The sequence below is a fragment of the Sylvia atricapilla genome, chromosome 1 (genome assembly GCF_009819655.1).
Source record: "Sylvia atricapilla isolate bSylAtr1 chromosome 1, bSylAtr1.pri, whole genome shotgun sequence".
NCBI classification, from domain to species: domain Eukaryota; kingdom Metazoa; phylum Chordata; class Aves; order Passeriformes; family Sylviidae; genus Sylvia; species Sylvia atricapilla.
The window spans coordinates 129596271-129614936 of NC_089140.1; the positions used below are offsets into that span (position 1 = coordinate 129596271).

An 18666-nucleotide genomic window follows, 5' to 3' on the forward strand; every position below is an offset into this window, starting at 1 on the left:
CTGGGGCTAGGTTGGAGCAGAGGGAAGAGTTGTTTGGATTTTTCACTCCCAGCCTCCTGCTGAGTTCCTACACTCTAACCACAAAAAAAAAACCAAAACAACCAAAAACAAAAACAAACAACAGCAACAACAAAACCCCAACAAAACAAAAAACAAAACAAAAAACCCAACAAAAACCCCCTAACAAACAAAAAACCCAAACAAAACCCAACAAAAAACAAACAAACAAACAAACAAACCCCAAAAGCTTTATGGATGAAATAGGTTTAGGTGATGCCCGTTCTCAAAAACTAACAAAAAAATCCCAGAGCTGTCTTGGTGGGAAACAGCATAACCGAACCTCCTTCGCAGTATGACTGTTCTGTTAAATGTGTTCTCTAATAGTGCTTGCAACAGACTGCGACTCTGGCTCCAACTCTGAGATCTCTTACTTCATCCAGAGCACCGATTTTTCCATCACACGTCACGGGGTCATCAATTCTAACCAGAGGCTGAACTTTGAGCGGGCGAACCACATGTACGAGTTTGTGGTGATCGCTGTCGATAAAGGACATCCCCCTCGGACAGGGACGGCGTCCGTGCGCATCCGGATGGCCAACGTCAACGACGAGGCTCCTGTCTTCTCCCAGCCCGTGTAAGGCACCCTCAACACCTGCCTTGGTTTTAAAATTCATACATGTAACCTTAGTTCTTACATGTAACCTTAATAGCACTTGGCTAAATGGCCACTTGTTTTGCACAACTGTAAGTACCAGTGAAATTGAAGGGTAATTTCTATACAGAAAGGCTTTATGAGTTGGACTTTCATTTCTAGATCGTATATATAAAAATAAAAAACGTAATTTGTGATACCAGTATACTGACTTAATAGAGAGAAAACAGAATGAACCGAAGACCTATCTATACAGGGAATGATTTTTACTGTGTTGACTCCTAGGTCTCCAAGTGATTATCCATGTATAGGTGACAAATAAATATGGTAGTTAGCAAACACTAAAACTTAATTTCAGCATCAACAGATTGCATTGTAAGCTAATTTCATGAGCCCCTGATTGTTTAGGATTCCTTTTTCTTTCCTGTCCCTAATCAATACAATTTCCATTCTTTGCACAATTTTGAAGTATGAACATGTTTAAAATACAAAACATACACATATTTATTTACCAAATTAAATATATTTTTACATCTGTCTCTATAGTATCTTGCGATTTCCATTAATATGTAGGGACATAAGAAACACTGCATGGCAGATACTAGTCCTTTTTTTCAGCTTCAGGAGATATATGATTCTGTTTTATTTTATAGTACAATGTGGCATGGTGCATACTGTTATCCTCCAAAGGATCCTTTGAAATTATGTATACCAAAAGTACAGGATTACAATCCTAAAATAAATACCCTATGTTGAACAAAGAAGACCTAAGTAATATCTTAAACCAATTTAAGATTCCATGGTTTCATGCCCAAAACTTTAAAAAACCCTTTGTAATGAATTCATAATCTTGCTGATGGTTTACATGGTGATGGTTATTCTGATACTTTGTGTGCTGCCATTGCTCGTTTGTGTCCATCAGTTACAGGACTTTCATTTCGGAAGATGCTGGTCCCGGCACCTTGGTGGCTACTGTTCGGGCAGAGGACCCTGATGGAGATGGGGTGCTTTATCTGATTACAGGAGGCAACGAGGAGGGCAACTTTGAGCTGGATAGCCAGAAAGGTAAGGAAAGAGTTTTTAGAACACAGTTATTTACTGTCTAATCTCTACTGACTCTGGTCTGCCTGTATGTCAAAAAAACGCAAGAAAGCACCATATTTATATAGTCCCCAAATGGGGACACTTAGTATCAGTGAGGATTTGTTCTTTGATATGATGGTTGTTCTTCAACTATCAGCTAAAACTTGGGATCCTGTTCCAAGGCTGTGCAGACTAAGATGACAGGTTCCTGTTCTTTGCAACCAAAACACAAACTGAGCCAGAATTACAGTGACAGAGAAATGTGATGCTCACTTGATTTAGTGTGTTTGCACAGTAAATTAACATGACACTTAATGCTTCCAAATTCAGGAATCATTAAACTTCGCAGAAATCCACCACCCAGTCTGAAAGGGCCACAGTACAGCCTGAATGTCACTGCCATAGATGACAATGCCTCAGGGGGTCCCACTCCTCTCAGCAGTTTTGCTGAAGTTATTGTTGGAGTTAACGACATTAATAACAACAAGCCTGTCTTTAGAGAGGTAAGAAGTCTTTCTGCAGATATTCTTTTCCCTCTGTAGTCTAAGCTATACCTGGGGTAATAGAGCCTCCATAGTTACTGGTGATTGCTGCTGGGCTGAAGGGAATGTGTGTGCAGAGCAGAATGAACTTGTAAGTGAACAACAGTCAGCTTTCTTCATAAGTGGAAGCGTAAAGCCTTCATCCTCCTTTTTGTCTCCTCTCTTAGAAACTGATTTCTTTGTGTGCATAAGTAATAGTAGTTATTTTTTCCAAGTTTTTCTCAGACCTGCTGGAAAAATATTGACACTGTGCAGCAAATTCATGTGACTCTGTGTAATATTTAGGGTCGGATGTTTGGGTGTATTTTTAGTGCGCTTACTACAGTGACAGCACCTGGGTTCTGGAGAATCAGCCTCCAGGCACGCATGTGCTACAGGTAGAAGCTTATGATGCAGACCTCGGCATCAATGGAGAGGTGAAGTATGGACTCATGCACCGAGATGGAGCTTCCCTGGGCTTCAGCATTGACCCAGACACAGGTCAGTGGCTTCAGATTACTGAGAAAGAATGAAAATGACATTGTATGGTAATGAAAATGCTGCTTTATCAGTATGCCCACTTAGATTAGATTAGATTAGATTAGATTAGATTAAAGGTTGTAGTGATTCAAATCATTGTAGCACAGAATGGTTTGGGTTGGAAGAGACCTGAAAGATCATTTATTTCCAACATCCCTGCTGTGGGCAGGGACACCTTCCACTAGACCAGGTTGCCCAATGCTCCATCCAACCTGCCCTTGAACACATCCAGGGATGGGGCTTCCACAGCTTCCCTGGGCAACTTGTGTTGGGCAGTATCACCACCCTCACAGTAAAGAATTTCTTCCTGATCTAAACCTGTTCTCTCTCAGTTTAAAGCCATTACCCCTTGTCTTATCACTACATGCTCAGAGACCATTTCCAGCTCTTACATAGGCCACCTTAAGGTACTGGAAGGTGCTGTAAGGTCTCCCTGGAACTTTCTCTTTTCCAGGCTGAAAAATGCCAAGTCAGTTTGTCTTCACAGGAGAGGTGTTCCAACCATCTGATCGTCTTCATGTCCCTCCTCTGGATTCACTCCAACTGATCCACATACTTCCTATATTGGGGGTCCTAAATGCAAATCAAATAGGGAAACAAACCACAGTTCAATTAGAATATGAAAATCTGTTCTCTATTACCTTCCTATTTGGGTCAATGGTAGCTATAAAAATGCAGAGCAGAAAGTGTGATTTTTACAGGTTAAGTTTATTCTTCCCTCTGATGTGGCCACAGTTTATTTCTTATCTCATGCACAAATAGGAGATCCAGTGCACTGCAGGCAAAACCCTCACATCAGAACAGGGAAATAACGTCTTAATATACGATTTATTTCAAATAGAGATGTTATATAGTTGTTGATGTTTCTATAGTCAAAATAGGAATGTGAGATACTGTTATGTCCAGGACTGTGCAGGAGACTAGAAGGGATTACAACAGAGCTGAAGAACTCTGAGCATAGTAGAGACATAGGTCTATAGAGAATAAGTCTTGAATGGCCTCAAGAAGGCCAGTTCAAAATCTGATAACCAGAAGAAAATAACTGAGGTATGGAGGGACTTTATTAGTAGGGAGGAAAACCTACTACTAGGAAGATTTGAAGAAAATAGTTTGATTTATCCACTCTGTGATTTTACCCAATTTTAATCTGTTCAATGGGGCAGCCTCCAACTCCTGTAGCAGAGGTTACTTTGGTCACATCCCTTGTGTCTTCTGTGGTGTGACTCTTCCTCGTAGAGCTTCCTCAATGAGCTGATTCAGTTACTTGGACTACCACTGGAGTACACCTAGAGAGGCCCTTTAATGAGAAGGAGAAAGTCCTTCTGTGCTCCATGAGCCATGAGATAACAAGATACTCCGACTGAGCTTCTTATCAGGGCAGCAGGAAAAAGTTGACATGTGAGGAGAAGAGAGACAGGAGAACTGGAGTTGGTCTAGTCCAAGACATGTGTTGCAGGGTCGGAGTGAGGATCAAGCTTCACAGTTGTGTTGCATGCGGTCAGAGCTTCCTTTTGCACAGGAGATGTGCAGATTCCTCCCTGCGAATTCAGTCCTGAGGCTGTGACACACAGAACAGGAGGTGTCTGTGTTTGCAGGAGTCATCACCACCACGCAGAGTTTCGACCGGGAGCAGCAGAGGGAGTACACTCTGTCTGTCACAGCCACGGACCAGGCGCGGGAGCCGCTGATCGGCGTGTGCCAGGTCACCGTCCTCATCGCTGACGTCAACGACAACGACCCCAAGTTTGAGAACAGTCGCTATCAGTGTGAGTGTTACTTAACTGCTTGTCCCAGTACTGCCAATCAATCTTGTTAGAAGGTTATTCCTTATAACAGCAGTCAGTTTGTTAGGTTTGAGTGATTTTCCTTGGTTGCCCACTAAGCCAGTGACTGTTTAACCCATCATCAGTGGAAACGTGCAGAATTACCCAGTCCTCTTTAGTCACTCCACTTCTCTTAAAAAGATTGACATATTTCACTCTTACAGATGAGGTAGATCTGATCCTTTCTTTTTTCTTTTGGGCAGCTTTTCTCTGCCCAGCTTTTTTCCACACTGAATTTTAATTTGATGTCCCAAAGCAAAACATGACATCCTAGCTGGGAAATCATCAACTCTGACTAGAAGTGCAATTGTCATCTGTGTCTCTGTAGCACAGCACCTCTGTTTGAATAGACTGAAGTGGCATTTATGTCTTGTCAAGCAGCCCAAAATCCTTGGTTTCTAGGCTACCTTTGGCTGGGAGGCAATGCCTGCTGTATCCATCCTGCTGAGCTAGCTTTTCCCATTTGCCCTGGTGACATTCCCTTTTCATCTCCACATGGCATGCTTTACATCAGTCTTTCATTAAATTTGACTTGATGCTTTTCCAGTAGAATCCTGCATTTCATTAGACTTGGACTCTTTACATTTATTGTCATCCACAAGTCATGAGCATAATATCTAGTTGTTGGACTGGAACAGGTCCTTCCTTGCAAAATTGCTTAAAATGGATAAAAAATCGTTCCTGATGCATCTGCCAACAACTTCATTTAGTAGTTTTTTGCCACTTGTATGGAAATGTCATGGAGGGCAAAGCACTAACCAATGCCTTATTAAAATGGAGATGGCTTATGACCAAATTGTCTTTAACATCATAGATGCCAGCATTTTAGAAAGATTCAAAAATAAGTTGGATGATTATATTTGTATTCTTTAACAAGAAGTGATCTGCTGGGAAATAAGCAAAATATACATCCACACTTCAGAGTTATGTACAAGGACAGAAGGAAAATTGTGTTGCACTTTTTAAAGTACCTCATAGTGATTAATTCTTAGTGCCAAATTCATAAAAATGTGTAGATTTGGAATAGCCATTTCTACATTCTAACCAGTGTCTTCTGCAAACCTGGCCAAAGCTGCACTGAGAAGTCGAGTAGGATTTATCTTTCTGGAGAGAAATATTTTGAGCAAAGACAAGTAAGTCCCTGAGGTAAAGGTAATGTTTGTGTAAAGGTAAAGGTAAACCTTTCTATTCTACCATCACACATGTCCTTCAAGTGAAACTGCCCAGGACTTCTCTCTTTCAAAAGCTGTGAAGCTGAGAAGTTGCATTTGTAATTATGGTGGCTTCAGCACTTCTGAAGAACAGGCAGATTTTTTCTTTTTTCATGAAGGAGGGTGCCAGCAAAGGTTCTGAAGCAAAGGCAGCTTTTTGAGATGGTAAAACCGCAGATAATGTGGTCAGGTCATGCCTAGCACTTTCCCAACATCTCTACATAAGTAATCAATGCTTGAACGTCACAGAATTAAAAATAGCTTCTTCACTAACAAGATCAAATGCCATTAGTCATAGGTTTCTATTCATCCTGGAAACTGCTGGTTCTTTACTCTCAGCACTAGGATGCTGGTCAAATTCCTGATCTAGCCATGCATCTTATAATCTGTCTGCAAAACAGGCATTAAAGAAATGCTTAATTTAGTAGGGATGGTACAGTAAGTGTTGAAGTTGTGTCAGCAGCAAGCAAAGAACATGAAATTTTTAATTACCAAATTAATTAGAGTACCACTCTTCCAAGTAACTTTGCCTTTTTTCTTACAATACGATTTAACAGAATTTGACTGTTAAAGACAGCATAAATACACACACACACATAAACACGAAAAAGGAGTATTTTACAGTGATTTATGGCAGTTAATTCAATTTTCATTAATCTATCTTAGTGCTGGTAAATCTCTTGTGAGATTAGCTTTGTCTGTTACTGACACACCAAAGACAAGAATCCCAGGATAATTAAGTGACACAGGGATGAATGAAGCCAATTAAATGACACAAGGATGAGTGAAGCCAATTGAATCCCAGATTATTGTTCATGGAGCAAGAGGTTGCTGTTGTTTAAAGTTGTATTGCTTCACTACTACAGACTGTAGACATTAAAGGAGAAGACCAAAACAGAAAACACAGCCACTCCATAAGTAGTGTGCAGTTCTGATTATCTCACCTCAAAAATGCTGAAGGAAATACATATAAGGGAGATTAAAGATACGAAATAGTTTCTGAACAAGACATGAATTAACAGACTGACTGGGTTGCCTAAACCCAACTGCAACAACCTTCTCACTGCCAGTTTTAGTACACTGAGCTGATGGAGTCTTAGTACAAGGAAGCAGCTCAAAAACACAATCAGGCAGGCACACGTAGCTACTTGAAGGAGGAATTGGGACTGGATGGCTGAGGATAGAGAGAAGAGCTGGACAAAAAATCAATTTAATGAGTGAGGAAGAAAGACAGCTGGCACGGATGCAACTGCTTCATATAAAACTGCCTTGCAAAATGGAGAAGAGCAGGAAATGACTGCTCATGATTTCCCATCATTTTGTTGGTGTGCCTTCCAGAAATTAGGCTTTAGGACGACAAAATTAATTACTCTTCTGTGCAGTGGGCTCTTCAAATTTGTGACTTTGCCACCAGATTTTTAGATGACAATTATCTGAGCAGGTTCAAAGAAGGATTAGTCTCTCTAGAACTATGGGCAGAAAGACACGACCTCTGACACAGGTGGATTTCAGGGGACAGAGAGTGAAACCTAAGGAAAGGGACATATATAAAATGATCATTGCCCTTGCTCTGGGCAGCTTCTCCAAAACACTTGGGGGCTGGAGGCATCTTCGCTGTGACCTAAGTCTTTATGCTTTGCAATTACCTAGTGCCTCCCACTGGCAGTGCTGCTGGCACCACTCATATTCAGGGTTAATTCAACTCACACAGAATTCCCTTTGATGCCAGCCTGCTTTTATCATCAGCTGAGCCAGGCAGGCTGGGCTGTGATCTGAAGCAGTGGGCATGTGAGCCGCTGTGGGGCTTGCCAGCGCCGCCGTGGAGAGGCACAAGTGCTGGCAGCAGCAGTGTCAGTCAATCTGCATCACCAGCAGCTCACTTAACAACCTGTGCGGCAGGGGAGAGGGAAAGGGAAGCTAAAAGAGAGATATAGACACTGTCGGTGACAATACTTTATAACCTGCCTCAGTACAGAAATGTTTAACCTCCCATGAAGTGAACAATGACGTTTTACAGGGGTATTTCTTAACAAATACAGCCTGCTAAACCAGAGCAGCCCTGCTGACAGTATCTTTCTCTTTTCAAAGACTTCCTAAGTGAAGACACTCCGGTGGGGATGAGTTTCCTCCGAGTTGCAGCTCACGACAGTGACCAGGGTGTGAATGCTGCTGTCACATACTCAATGTTAGAGCATCAGCTGGAATACTTCCAGATCAACCCCAGCACAGGCTGGGTGTATGTGAATTGCCCTCTACCTCAGGTAATGTGAGACTCCAACCCCTCAAATCCACTGCAGAGGGTTAATTGCAATCTCTTAGTTTGTTCAAGTATCCTCTGTCTTTGTTTTGTAGACAATGCGCATTATCCGCTATATCGTAGCGACAGATGGCGGGAACAGAAGCAGCACGGTGGAGCTGACGGTGACTGTCACCAGTGCACTGAGCCAGCCACCCCGGTGGGAGCAGAGCACATACTGGGTAACCATCCCCGAAAACACCATTCGTGACACCAAGATTGTGGTATGTCAAAAGCATGATTACTTCCCTCCCTCTGCATTTCCACTTCTTCTTCTGTTGTGCTCTAAGTCAGAAGTATGTGGATTCCCGCTCTGCAGCCTTACTGCATGCCCCTGTTCCCTTATGAGCCTTCACTGCTGTGTAGCCATTGAAGTCTGTCAGGTGTACCTGTCACAGAATAGGCTGGCATTTCAGCTAGCAGCAGTTTCCCCAGTGAATCCTTACACTAATAGCCCTCAAGGCAGGCTTCCACAGGAGGAAGACTTGTGCGCTGCCAGAGAAGGAAATCCTTGAGTGTTCCCTCCAAGAGCCAGGTCCTCACTCCTCCATCCTCTGTGGGCTGTGTTATCTGCTTTTGTCTTCCTTAAAGCTTTTCTCAGTTTAGCACAGGAGCATGGAGTGACATAGCTTCAGACTCTTCTAACTCAAACTAATTACTTTTAAACCCATAGAGACTTAGTCTTTAAGGACAGTGCCTTCTATATGTTGCTACATAATTCCTGCCTTCCTCCTCCTGCATGTAATAGTCAAGCACTTGGAAACAATTTAGGGTTTGCATTTTTTTCCGTAACTTGCTGGGTAAAATGTAAAACTCGGTGGAGAAATGGTCTCCTTATGGATCAGCTTTGCTTTGGAAGGAGGAGAGAAGAGGGATTTCCTTTAGTTGTGCAGCAGTTCTGGCTTGGCACATCTATAGGTAGATAAATTTCCTGTTGATTAAACACCTGCATCAAACCTAGATATTGTAAAATAAAACTCAGCTCTGTAAATGTTTCTATTCTGTCTGCTACGAGAGTCATACAGGCATGCATGTTCTTGGAGAACGTACATGCATGTATGTTTCTGCCATCAAATTCAACATGTAACACTTGCAACCCCGTGCTTCATGAACGTATCTGGTGGCTCTTTTCTTCTTCAGACCATCAAAGCCACATCCCCTCTTGGTGATCCCAGGGTTACGTATAATCTGGAGGAGGGTCAAGTTCCAGAGACTAACATGCCAGTTCGTTTCTATCTGAAGCCAAACAGAGCTGATGGATCTGCTTCTCTTCTAGTCGCTGAACCACTTGACTTTGAGACAACTAAGTTTTTCACCCTGACAGTCCGGGCACAAAACGTAGCCATGACTCCTTTAGCTTCCTTTGCCACTGTTTGTGTGAACATAACAGGTAAGCTTTGCTGCTGTTCAGAACAATAGTCTTGTGATTTTTAGTAAAATGCTGCAAATTAAGGTAACATCCATGAAATGGCAAGCCACCTCAGAATGCTTTGTACATTTATGTACTGTAAAAAGTTCTGCAGTCATTAAAAAGTTCTGTTTGGAACAATTCCTAAGTACAATCCTCAGGAGATAAGACAGTGCAAAACTTTGCTGTCTGAATGTTTAGGCAGCACTAGTTCCTGGTTCTGTAAAGGTAATTAGAAAGATTTTCTTTCAAAAGGAGGAGAAATCTAATACTTGTTCCCAAGCTACTGAAAGGACATGAGTATTACTGGAAATAGTCTGTGCTATAGAAAGAGAAACAGCCCAGGTAGGCTGGGTTTGTGTTGGATATATGTTATGGCATTTTTGTTACATTCAGAATTTTCCATTGTACACTGAGATTAGAACTATAGAAATGAAATTGCAAGGGTCCTTATGATAGATGCAATTTTCAAAAATTTGATCCAGATCTCCTATAGTATGATCTTTTCATAAGGCTCTGTTCCTGTAGATCCACATAAAACTCTAAATCTGATATTAATCCCTGGTTTTTTGCAGGATTAGTGGTGTCAGTTTTGTTAGGCAGACATTCAAATGAAAATATGAATAAGTGAAGTCTCTAGCAAAAAACATTTGTCCTTCCCACCACCATGGAAATGAAAATGGGCTAGTAATTTGAAAGGGAATCAAACATTCCTGCTTCACTTTATCTCAGCATTGTCCTTTCTTTCATAATCCACCAATGCAAAATCCCTTCAGGCTGTAGAGCAGGGTCTGAGCCTCATTGTAAGTTATGGACCCTGTCCCTAAAGGTTTTTCCTGTAGTGCAGTTACTAGTACCAGATTTTGGTAGAAGCTTCACTCTGCTCACAGGAAAAAAATCTTTTTTCAGTAACTTAGCTGTGGATGAAAGCACTCCTGGTCCTGGCATTCATGGACTTAGTGTATCTCTGGTCAAATCATTAGTCAATATCTCAGCTAGGGTTAGGCCACTGTCTTCCAGAAACTGCCCAGTGCCTATAAAATGCCTCCTGACTGCTACCATGAACACGGAAAAACCCAAACCAGGATTGCTTATTATTATAAACAATGTAAAATTGTTTCCAAGCAAAATCCAACTGTGGAAGGAAAAGAACAAAACCACAGTAAACAAAAAAGTATTCAAATATTTTCTTACCATGATCCTCATCACCTCCTTTTTCAGATGTCAATGATAATGTTCCATTCTTCATGTCTTCTAACTACGAGGTGTCTGTGCCAGAAGGAGCTGATGTTGGCACGTCCGTGGTTCAGGTGGTAGCTATGGACTTGGATTCTGGCCTACACGGAGAGGTTTGACCTTAATCCAGTTCTTTTCCTCACAACACTCAAGTTGTAGCATTGTAATTAGTGAGAATATGCAGTCAGCAGATGGCAGGGTAATGAGCTACCAGCACTTCTTACAGCACTTGTCAAGCATTTGTCTGTCTCATGGCTGGTGTGCATCACACAGGATGCAGGCAGAGAAGATGCTGTTTGTGATCTCAGGGTCCTGCAGCGTGGCAGCTCATCCTGATCCAGCAACCCCGACAAAGCACTGCTGCATGATTCTCAGGATTGCTCCCATGACAAGACAAGTGGATGTGGCTGCAGGACATGTTTCCAAACTCATGCCTCTTTAGCTCATTTTTTAATTGACCATCAGTGATTATCTTGAGTTTAAATTAACAGCCATTTAAACATGATCTATTAAATACCATAATAGGTCAAACCAATATTTGACCATCATAGTAATAATGACCCAACCCTAGGAAAAAGCAGAATTCTGAAGGGAATTGCTCATTTCCTTTGCATTTTTCTGAGCCTAAAAATCCTATTAGCTCTTCTGTGAAGAAACTCTAGCTAGTGGAGAACTGCTGTTCTGAAGCTGTCATTTGGCAGCTTCTGAAGCACAACCTGTGTGGTAGAACAGTCTGGTGCTGCTCTGGACATGACTTGGGGATGGGAATGGAAATGGTGTTTTTTCAGAGAATGATCTATATTAAAGGGAAAAATGTGAATAGGTTTCAAATAGCTTTCAAATAGCTTTCATGGGTGGAGGTTTTCTTTTACGTAGTCTTGTTGAACAGGAGCAAAATTAGTAGCTTTTTGGCTTTTTTTCCTTTTTTTTTTTTTTTTTTTTTTTGTTGTTGTTGTTGTTGTTGTTGTTTTTTGTTTGCTTGTTTGGGTTTTTTTGGTGTTTTTTTTTTTTGTTAAGATCAGAAGCACAGTGGGTTACTAGAAGCTGAGGAGAAACCAGGGAAAATTCCAGTCCATACATTCTCTCTCCTTCTATTATTCATGATCTTTCTTAACTGCTCCTACTGGCCACTGTGGGAGATTAGATATTGGGCTTGATGGCCCTTGATATCGCTGGTACAGTTGTTCTTCTGTTTGAGAATTCTGCACTTTTTGTATCAAAATGAACAAAAGACTTAGAAAAATTATGTTCAGATGATCTGTCTTTCCCCAGTGTTGCTACTCTGCAGACAGAACCAGGAGGCTTTTGAGGAAGGGGGAGGTCACAGCATTTGGACAGACAAATGTAAATTGAAAATGTAACCTCTTTCAACTATTTCCTTTTTAGGTTCACTACTTAATATTAAAAGATGCTAATGAGGATTATCAGTTCTTCTCCATTGAACCTGAGACAGGAATTATTTCCACCCAGGCATCTTTTGACAGAGAGAAAAGAGCCTCTTACTTGATTGAAGTTCAGTCTCAGGACTTATCAGAATCTGCTAGACCTGGTGTTCATGGGCAGCCCAACACAGGTAAATCTAAGAAGGAATTTTATATTGGGCTTTTTAACTTTCATAGGCTTGGTAGGTATGTGAAATGTTTGGAATAATACAAGGTATTCCACCTCTGCCATTTCTACTGTGCATGTTCCTGTTGCATCTCCTCCTTAGACACGGCCTACGTGAGGGTTTTTGTCAGCGATGTGAACGACAACGCTCCGGCCTTCCCTCGGTCAGTGTACGAGGTCAGCATAGATGAGGACAGGGATGTTGGGAGCCCTGTTGTGACAGCAACAGCAGATGACAAAGATGAGGGTGAGTAGACCCTGCATGTCTTTTTAAGTCCTTTTAATGTGTATTTGTGTGTAGGGCTCTTCCTTCATGGACAAACAGTTTTCTGCATTCAGGAGACAATTCCACATTCCAAACATTTGTGAAAGTGGGGAGAGAAGTTCTGGGTGCATGTGAGTGTTTTCTGTAATTAGGTGCTCAGATTTGTAGAGGGAAGGTTAAGTTAGCTGGCAATGTCTTTGGGGTAGAATGAAATCACCTGGAATCACAGCAGTGCTGTAAATTTACACTCACTCTTTGGGGAGCACATTTGCTTTTTGCTGACTCCTGTGCTTTCAAGATCTCCTTAGGAAACAGTTCTATTTACCACTATTGTAAGAAAATCAAATGTGTGCTTTTGGGTGAGTTAGTGGGTTAAATATGCGTTGTGGAAGAGTCTGACAAACAGTGGAAAGCGTGGGCTGACATGGCCAGAAATGAAGACAGGAAGAAAGGGAAAATCTGCCCTTCTATTTGGGTTCACACTGACACCAGCTCTGATGGTGTGAAGCTGTCCCTACATTGTGGTGAGACCAGATGGGCAGAGCCAGTCCAACAGCATATATCACTAGTCAGTCCATGTCTTTGCATTTTGGTTACTTTTGTCAGCTGGTCCAGCTCAACTTGCTCAAGAGAAACAAATCTGTTATTTAAAAGAAGACAAGCTGGTGACACAGCAAAAATGAGAACCAGAGGGACATGTCACTGGCAGCAAGCGAGAGCTGGCTGTTCCTTTTTGTGGCAGTGCTGCAATGCCTGTGCTTCTTAGTGCCCATAAGGGAGATGTAAAGAGACCATTTGAAACCAGCTGCTGCACTTGGGAGAATTTGACAAAAGCTGCTAGCAACTGATGCTCAAACTCCTGCTGCAAAGGCAGCCAAGTCCCTCCATGCACTAATGTTGAGCACAGGTTTTTCACTTTCTAGCCATCCATATTGCTCTAGTCTTCTCATCCACAACCTGAAAAGCTGAATGTTCTTTTTGCTCCTAGTAGTTCACCTATTTAATTTAGGAAATGATTTTGTATACTGCATTGCAATGTATTTTTTTACCTTTCTAAATAAGCACACAGGAAGCAGTAAACTATTTGTTATTGTTCCTAAAAGTTTTGTTGTTGTTCCTAAAAGTTTTGCAGTAATCAAACAACTGTTGTTGCACAGGTGGAATGTTCAAAGATTAATTCTTACTCAAAATAGAGGACTTCTGTTATATTTTAGCACCACCCTGTGGCTTAAAAAAAGTTAAGGAATACTGGCATTTGAAATGAGAAGCTTAGGGACCATGGAGTAAAAAAACTTCTTGTATTTTCATAGTATATTACTTTTTTTATTATTGGCAAATGAATGCACAATAATTTATAGGTCACACGTTTTCTCCATTATCAATCAACAACTGCTTGTCTGTGTCTGTAAATTATACTTGTAAACATATCTGCAAACCTAGGCTCCCATCTACCACACACAAAACCTTCAAATTACATACACAGATCATTCTGTGTATGTTTTTATGTTTTCTCTCTCACACACACAGCAGTCTGGGAAAATAAGGTTTCTCTTGGATATATGTCCATTGTGCATAGCTGGATCGAGCATTCACAGAGCGAACAAAGGGGGCAATTGTTTCTTTCTCTTATAGGTGCAAATGCCAAACTAAGGTATCAGATCACTTCGGGGAATGTGAAAGGGGTTTTTGATGTGGAACCTGAGATTGGAACTGTCTTCATTGCTCAGCCTCTGGATTATGAACAAGAGCAACATTATGAGCTCCGGCTTGTAGCATCTGATGGAAAATGGGAAAACCACACTCTAATCATCATCAATGTTGTCAATAAGAACGATGAAGCGCCAGTCTTCACTCAGAATGAATACCAGGGCAGTGTCATGGAGGAGCTTACAGATCTGCCTGTACTTGTTCTAAAGGTAAAGCAGTTTCCAAAAAGCAGAACAAAACCTGGCTTTGTGTTCAGCTCAGTCACATTCATTCACAGACATCCAAAAAGATAGTTTATTTAGGGTGGGTGAGGCCTGGTATTAGGACTTAACTAGCAACTCTCTGTAAAGAATAAAGTAAGCCTGGTAATTTTGTCTGGTGGACTTGGTCTCTTGGCAAACATAAATATTGGTCAGTTTTGATCTTAAAGGCCTTTCCAAACTGATTCTAAAATTAAGTGATTCTAAGTATTGAAAAATGTGATAACTTTCCTTTACAAAGAAGATTTGGCACATTTTGAGTAACTGTATAAGCACAGAATGGTTGGCATGTGTACCTCATGCATGCAATGGTTAAATTTATGCTACAAAATAAACATTACCAGGGACAGTTCTTTGACTCCAGATCAATCATCATCGTTTTGTTGTTAGAGCAACAATAAAAGGTTGGTAGGCCCAACTAGCAATCTCCCAAACAATCCCTAGATGCAAATCAGGAGCTGCGAGTTCTCTCTGGCTTGTGCTGATCATCAGCTTGGATGTATGGCCTGTTTTCACAGCAGTCTCTTCACTCAGAGAAAATCAGCCTCTGCATTCCTTTGTATTAAGCTTCAAAGAATTTCACAAGAAATATTTGCTTAGCAGAACTGCTATTATTTTCACTTGATTCTTCCTACAGTTTTTTTTCTTTCCAAAATATACTGGGAAGCAGAATGTATTGGTCTGTTGAAATGTCCTCTTTTTGTTCCTCTAGGCTGTTCCTGATGTTTACTAAAAGAGCACTTGAATGACTCAGACCAATAGATGCTTGCTGTTAAAATGCACACTATTCATTTAGCCTGCACTGTAGCCGCTGCCATCAATGAGAGAACTGTGATTTCCCCTTTTTTTTAACATAAAACTTTTGCCTGCCATGGCTTGTTCCAGGTTTCTGCAACAGATCCCGACCAAGCAGCAGATCAAAATGCCATTAGCTATTCTCTGCATGGACAAGGAGCCAGCAGCGAGTTCAGCATCAATGAGAACACGGGTGAGATCAGCGCACACAAAAGGTTGGACCGGGAGAAGCGATCCACCTGGCGCTTCCTTGTTCTTGCGACGGATGAAGGCGGAGAGGGCCTGACTGGCTTTGCAGATGTGATCATAGAAGTGAGGGACGTGAACGACAACTCACCCCTTTTCCTCTGTGTGTCAGATGGCTGCTTCACGGGCCACATCCCTGAGGACTCTCCAGCTGACACTCCTATCATGGAAATGACAGCAGTGGACCTCGATGACCCCAAGGCTGGTATAAATGCTGTCCTTACATACAGTATCATTCAGAACGTCAAAAATGAAATTAATTTGAACTTGTTCTCAATTGATTCAGTTAGTGGCACCATCTCTACGGTGCTGGGGTCCCTGGACCGTGAGAAGGAAGACAAATACCTAGTGGTGGTTGAGGCCAGAGATGGAGGAGGGCTCACTGGGACAGGCACCGCCACTATTTTGGTGACTGATGTAAATGATCATGCTCCAGTCTTCCTGCAAAGGATTTACACAGCATTTGTCTCTGAGAATGCAAGTATTAACACTGAGGTGGTTGTGGTGTCTGCCGTGGACAGAGATGAGGGAGAAAATGCCATGGTGACGTTCAGCATCATTGATGGGGACAATGACCGCAAGTTCTCCATAGAGACAGATGAAGTCAACAACCGTGGGTTTATCCGGCTACGCAAACGGATTGACTTTGAGAAACCTCATGAGAGGGTATTCAATTTGACTGTGAAAGCAGAGGACATGGATTTCTTCAGCATCACTCACTGTGTGATCTATGTGGAGGACTCAAACGATCATGCTCCTGTCTTCTATCCCCAGTTCTATGAAGTAGCTGCACTTGCGGAAGATGTACCAGTTGGCACCAAAGTCATTCAGGTTTCTGCTGTTGACTTGGATTCTGGCCTGAATGGGAGGTTTTCTTTCCACCTGCAAAACAAGTCTGACCCAGGTGGCCAGTTCTCTTTGGCTAGTGATGGGTGGCTGATGGTTGCAGGATTGCTGGATCATGAGACAGTGGCTCAGTACAAACTCATTGTGGTTGCCACTGATATGGGACAGCCCCCTCTAACTGGCAGTGCCACTGTTTTAGTGACTCTGCGGGATGTAAATGACAATGGGCCAGAGTTCGAGGCACATTATAACCCAGTGGTCTGGGAAAACACAGCTTCTCCACAGGTTGTCCAAATGAATGAGACCTCCACACTGCTGTTCGCCAAGGACCGAGACACTGCTGTGAACGGAGCCCCTTTCTCCTTTTGCCTTCTCAGTGATTCCGATGGCCTGACCAGCTTCAGCTTGCAGGACTTCCACAATGGAAGTGCCATGCTCACCGCACTGCGTACCTTTGACAGGGAGGTGCACAAGGCCTTCTACCTGCCCATCCTGATCACAGACAGCGGGATGCCACCCATGAGCTCCACCAACACACTGACCGTGAACATCGGGGACCAAAACGACCACCCACATTCTGCTGGCTACATGGAATGTCTCATTTACAGCTACGATGGTAAATCACTCCCTGATGTGTGCTTCCAAGGGTGACATAAGGTCAAAAGAGGCAGCTTTAAGTTTTACAGGAGGACTGTCCTATTCCACATAAGCTGTCAGTAGAGGTGCTGGTTTGCTTAAGCCCCAAAAGAGAGCAGTAGATATGTGGGGCACAGGGCTCTGGGCCACTTGATTTGTGGAAGAAAGTGAGCCAGCCTTGAAGAAAGGGCATAACTGGCTGCTTTTCTTGGCACCTTTCTGTCAAACTTGAGTAATGATCTCTTGGTTTCAGATACAGTTTTTCAGCAACATTAACACATCAGGGGAGAAAAAAATTACCAAAGTTCATAATGTTGCTGAGAAATTATGAGAGAAATTTTGAATGCCGAGAACCTTCCTTCTCCTCCTTAAACCTTTTTCCTTCTTCAGACTGAATTGAATTTTAGTGAATACACTTAAACTGAACTCATGTAAACTGCTGAAACATCCATGCAAGTCTTCAGCTGAAAAATGCTGTTATGGAGGAATTTTCTGTGAATGTTGGCTTCATGCTATGTGAGAGATGCCATCTTTCCCTTCTTGCTTTGGCGATTAGGCAGCAGTATTCTTGTGATTTGGTGCCCCCCATAATAAGCCCATCAGGAAAATAAACCACACAGGTGACAACATTTTGGGATGCTTGCATCCATGTTGGCTCAGGGCATTCCTTCCTCTCCTACTCTACTCTGTGTCCTATGGTTTGCTAGCACATTAAATAGATTGTCCGTTGTGGCACACTAGGAACTACTTCTAAGTAGATGCTGTTCACATTTATTTGTACTGAAATGTTGTACTGCCTGTTGCAAGACTATTCAAGTTCAGTTTATTGTTAAATTGAAACCAAGTCTGTTTCTATTTGCTGAGAAAGTCTGCCTGTAGCTTAAATACCAAACATTTTCATTAAACCTGAGTTCCATTTTAGTTTTTTCTTTAAAATCATTGGTACACTGGTAAAATCATTGGTACACTGAGATCAAGATCTCAGATCTTTGATTAATTAAAATATGAAGGAGAGACAAAATCAAAAGGCTACTATCACATTGTGTGTTACATTCATATCCTGTGGGAATCAAACACCGGGGCATCCTGTATACTGTCTCCTTAAAAATATCCAGTGAATGTCACATGGTTGCCAGAGAGGTACAGTTTTCTTTCCTTGCTTTCAGTTCCTTGGTTGTTGGGGTTTGTGCTGTTCCTTGTCACATGATGAAGTCCTGTATTTATCCTCTTTGTGTATCCTTGATTCCTTACTCAGTAGATTTATGAATTCAGATAACTATGGACCTTTCCTTCAGAAGTAAGTTTTGTAAATCCGGAAAATACTAATTTGTCAGTTTTGCTGAGAGAATGCAAAACCAGCAGCATACATGCTGCTTTCCATCTCAGCCCAAGTCTCACCATTTACTCAAAATAAGCCTGGCCACTGTACTTTGGATGTCCTCTCTATCTTGCTGTAATTTCTATCTTTCTGTAATTGCTATTGCTTTTTGTCCTTTATAACCCAGTCTGCATTTTGGTTGTTTATCCTGCCAA

General features: G+C 41.9%; 1 protein-coding gene across 1 annotated transcript in view; it reads left to right on the top strand.

Annotated features, from left to right (window-relative positions):
• The window catches only part of LOC136370269 (neural-cadherin-like), a 56007-nt gene that overhangs the window by 19565 nt on the left and 17776 nt on the right, over nucleotides 1–18666 (top strand). The window contains exons 6-18 of the mRNA XM_066333638.1: nucleotides 385–634; nucleotides 1575–1717; nucleotides 2066–2238; nucleotides 2589–2757; nucleotides 4392–4562; nucleotides 7919–8091; nucleotides 8183–8350; nucleotides 9267–9516; nucleotides 10756–10883; nucleotides 12157–12343; nucleotides 12482–12625; nucleotides 14276–14559; nucleotides 15496–17113. Of these exons, the coding sequence (XP_066189735.1) occupies nucleotides 385–634; nucleotides 1575–1717; nucleotides 2066–2238; nucleotides 2589–2757; nucleotides 4392–4562; nucleotides 7919–8091; nucleotides 8183–8350; nucleotides 9267–9516; nucleotides 10756–10883; nucleotides 12157–12343; nucleotides 12482–12625; nucleotides 14276–14559; nucleotides 15496–17113 (3858 nt within the window). The remainder of the gene's footprint in view (nucleotides 1–384; nucleotides 635–1574; nucleotides 1718–2065; nucleotides 2239–2588; nucleotides 2758–4391; nucleotides 4563–7918; nucleotides 8092–8182; nucleotides 8351–9266; nucleotides 9517–10755; nucleotides 10884–12156; nucleotides 12344–12481; nucleotides 12626–14275; nucleotides 14560–15495; nucleotides 17114–18666) is intronic.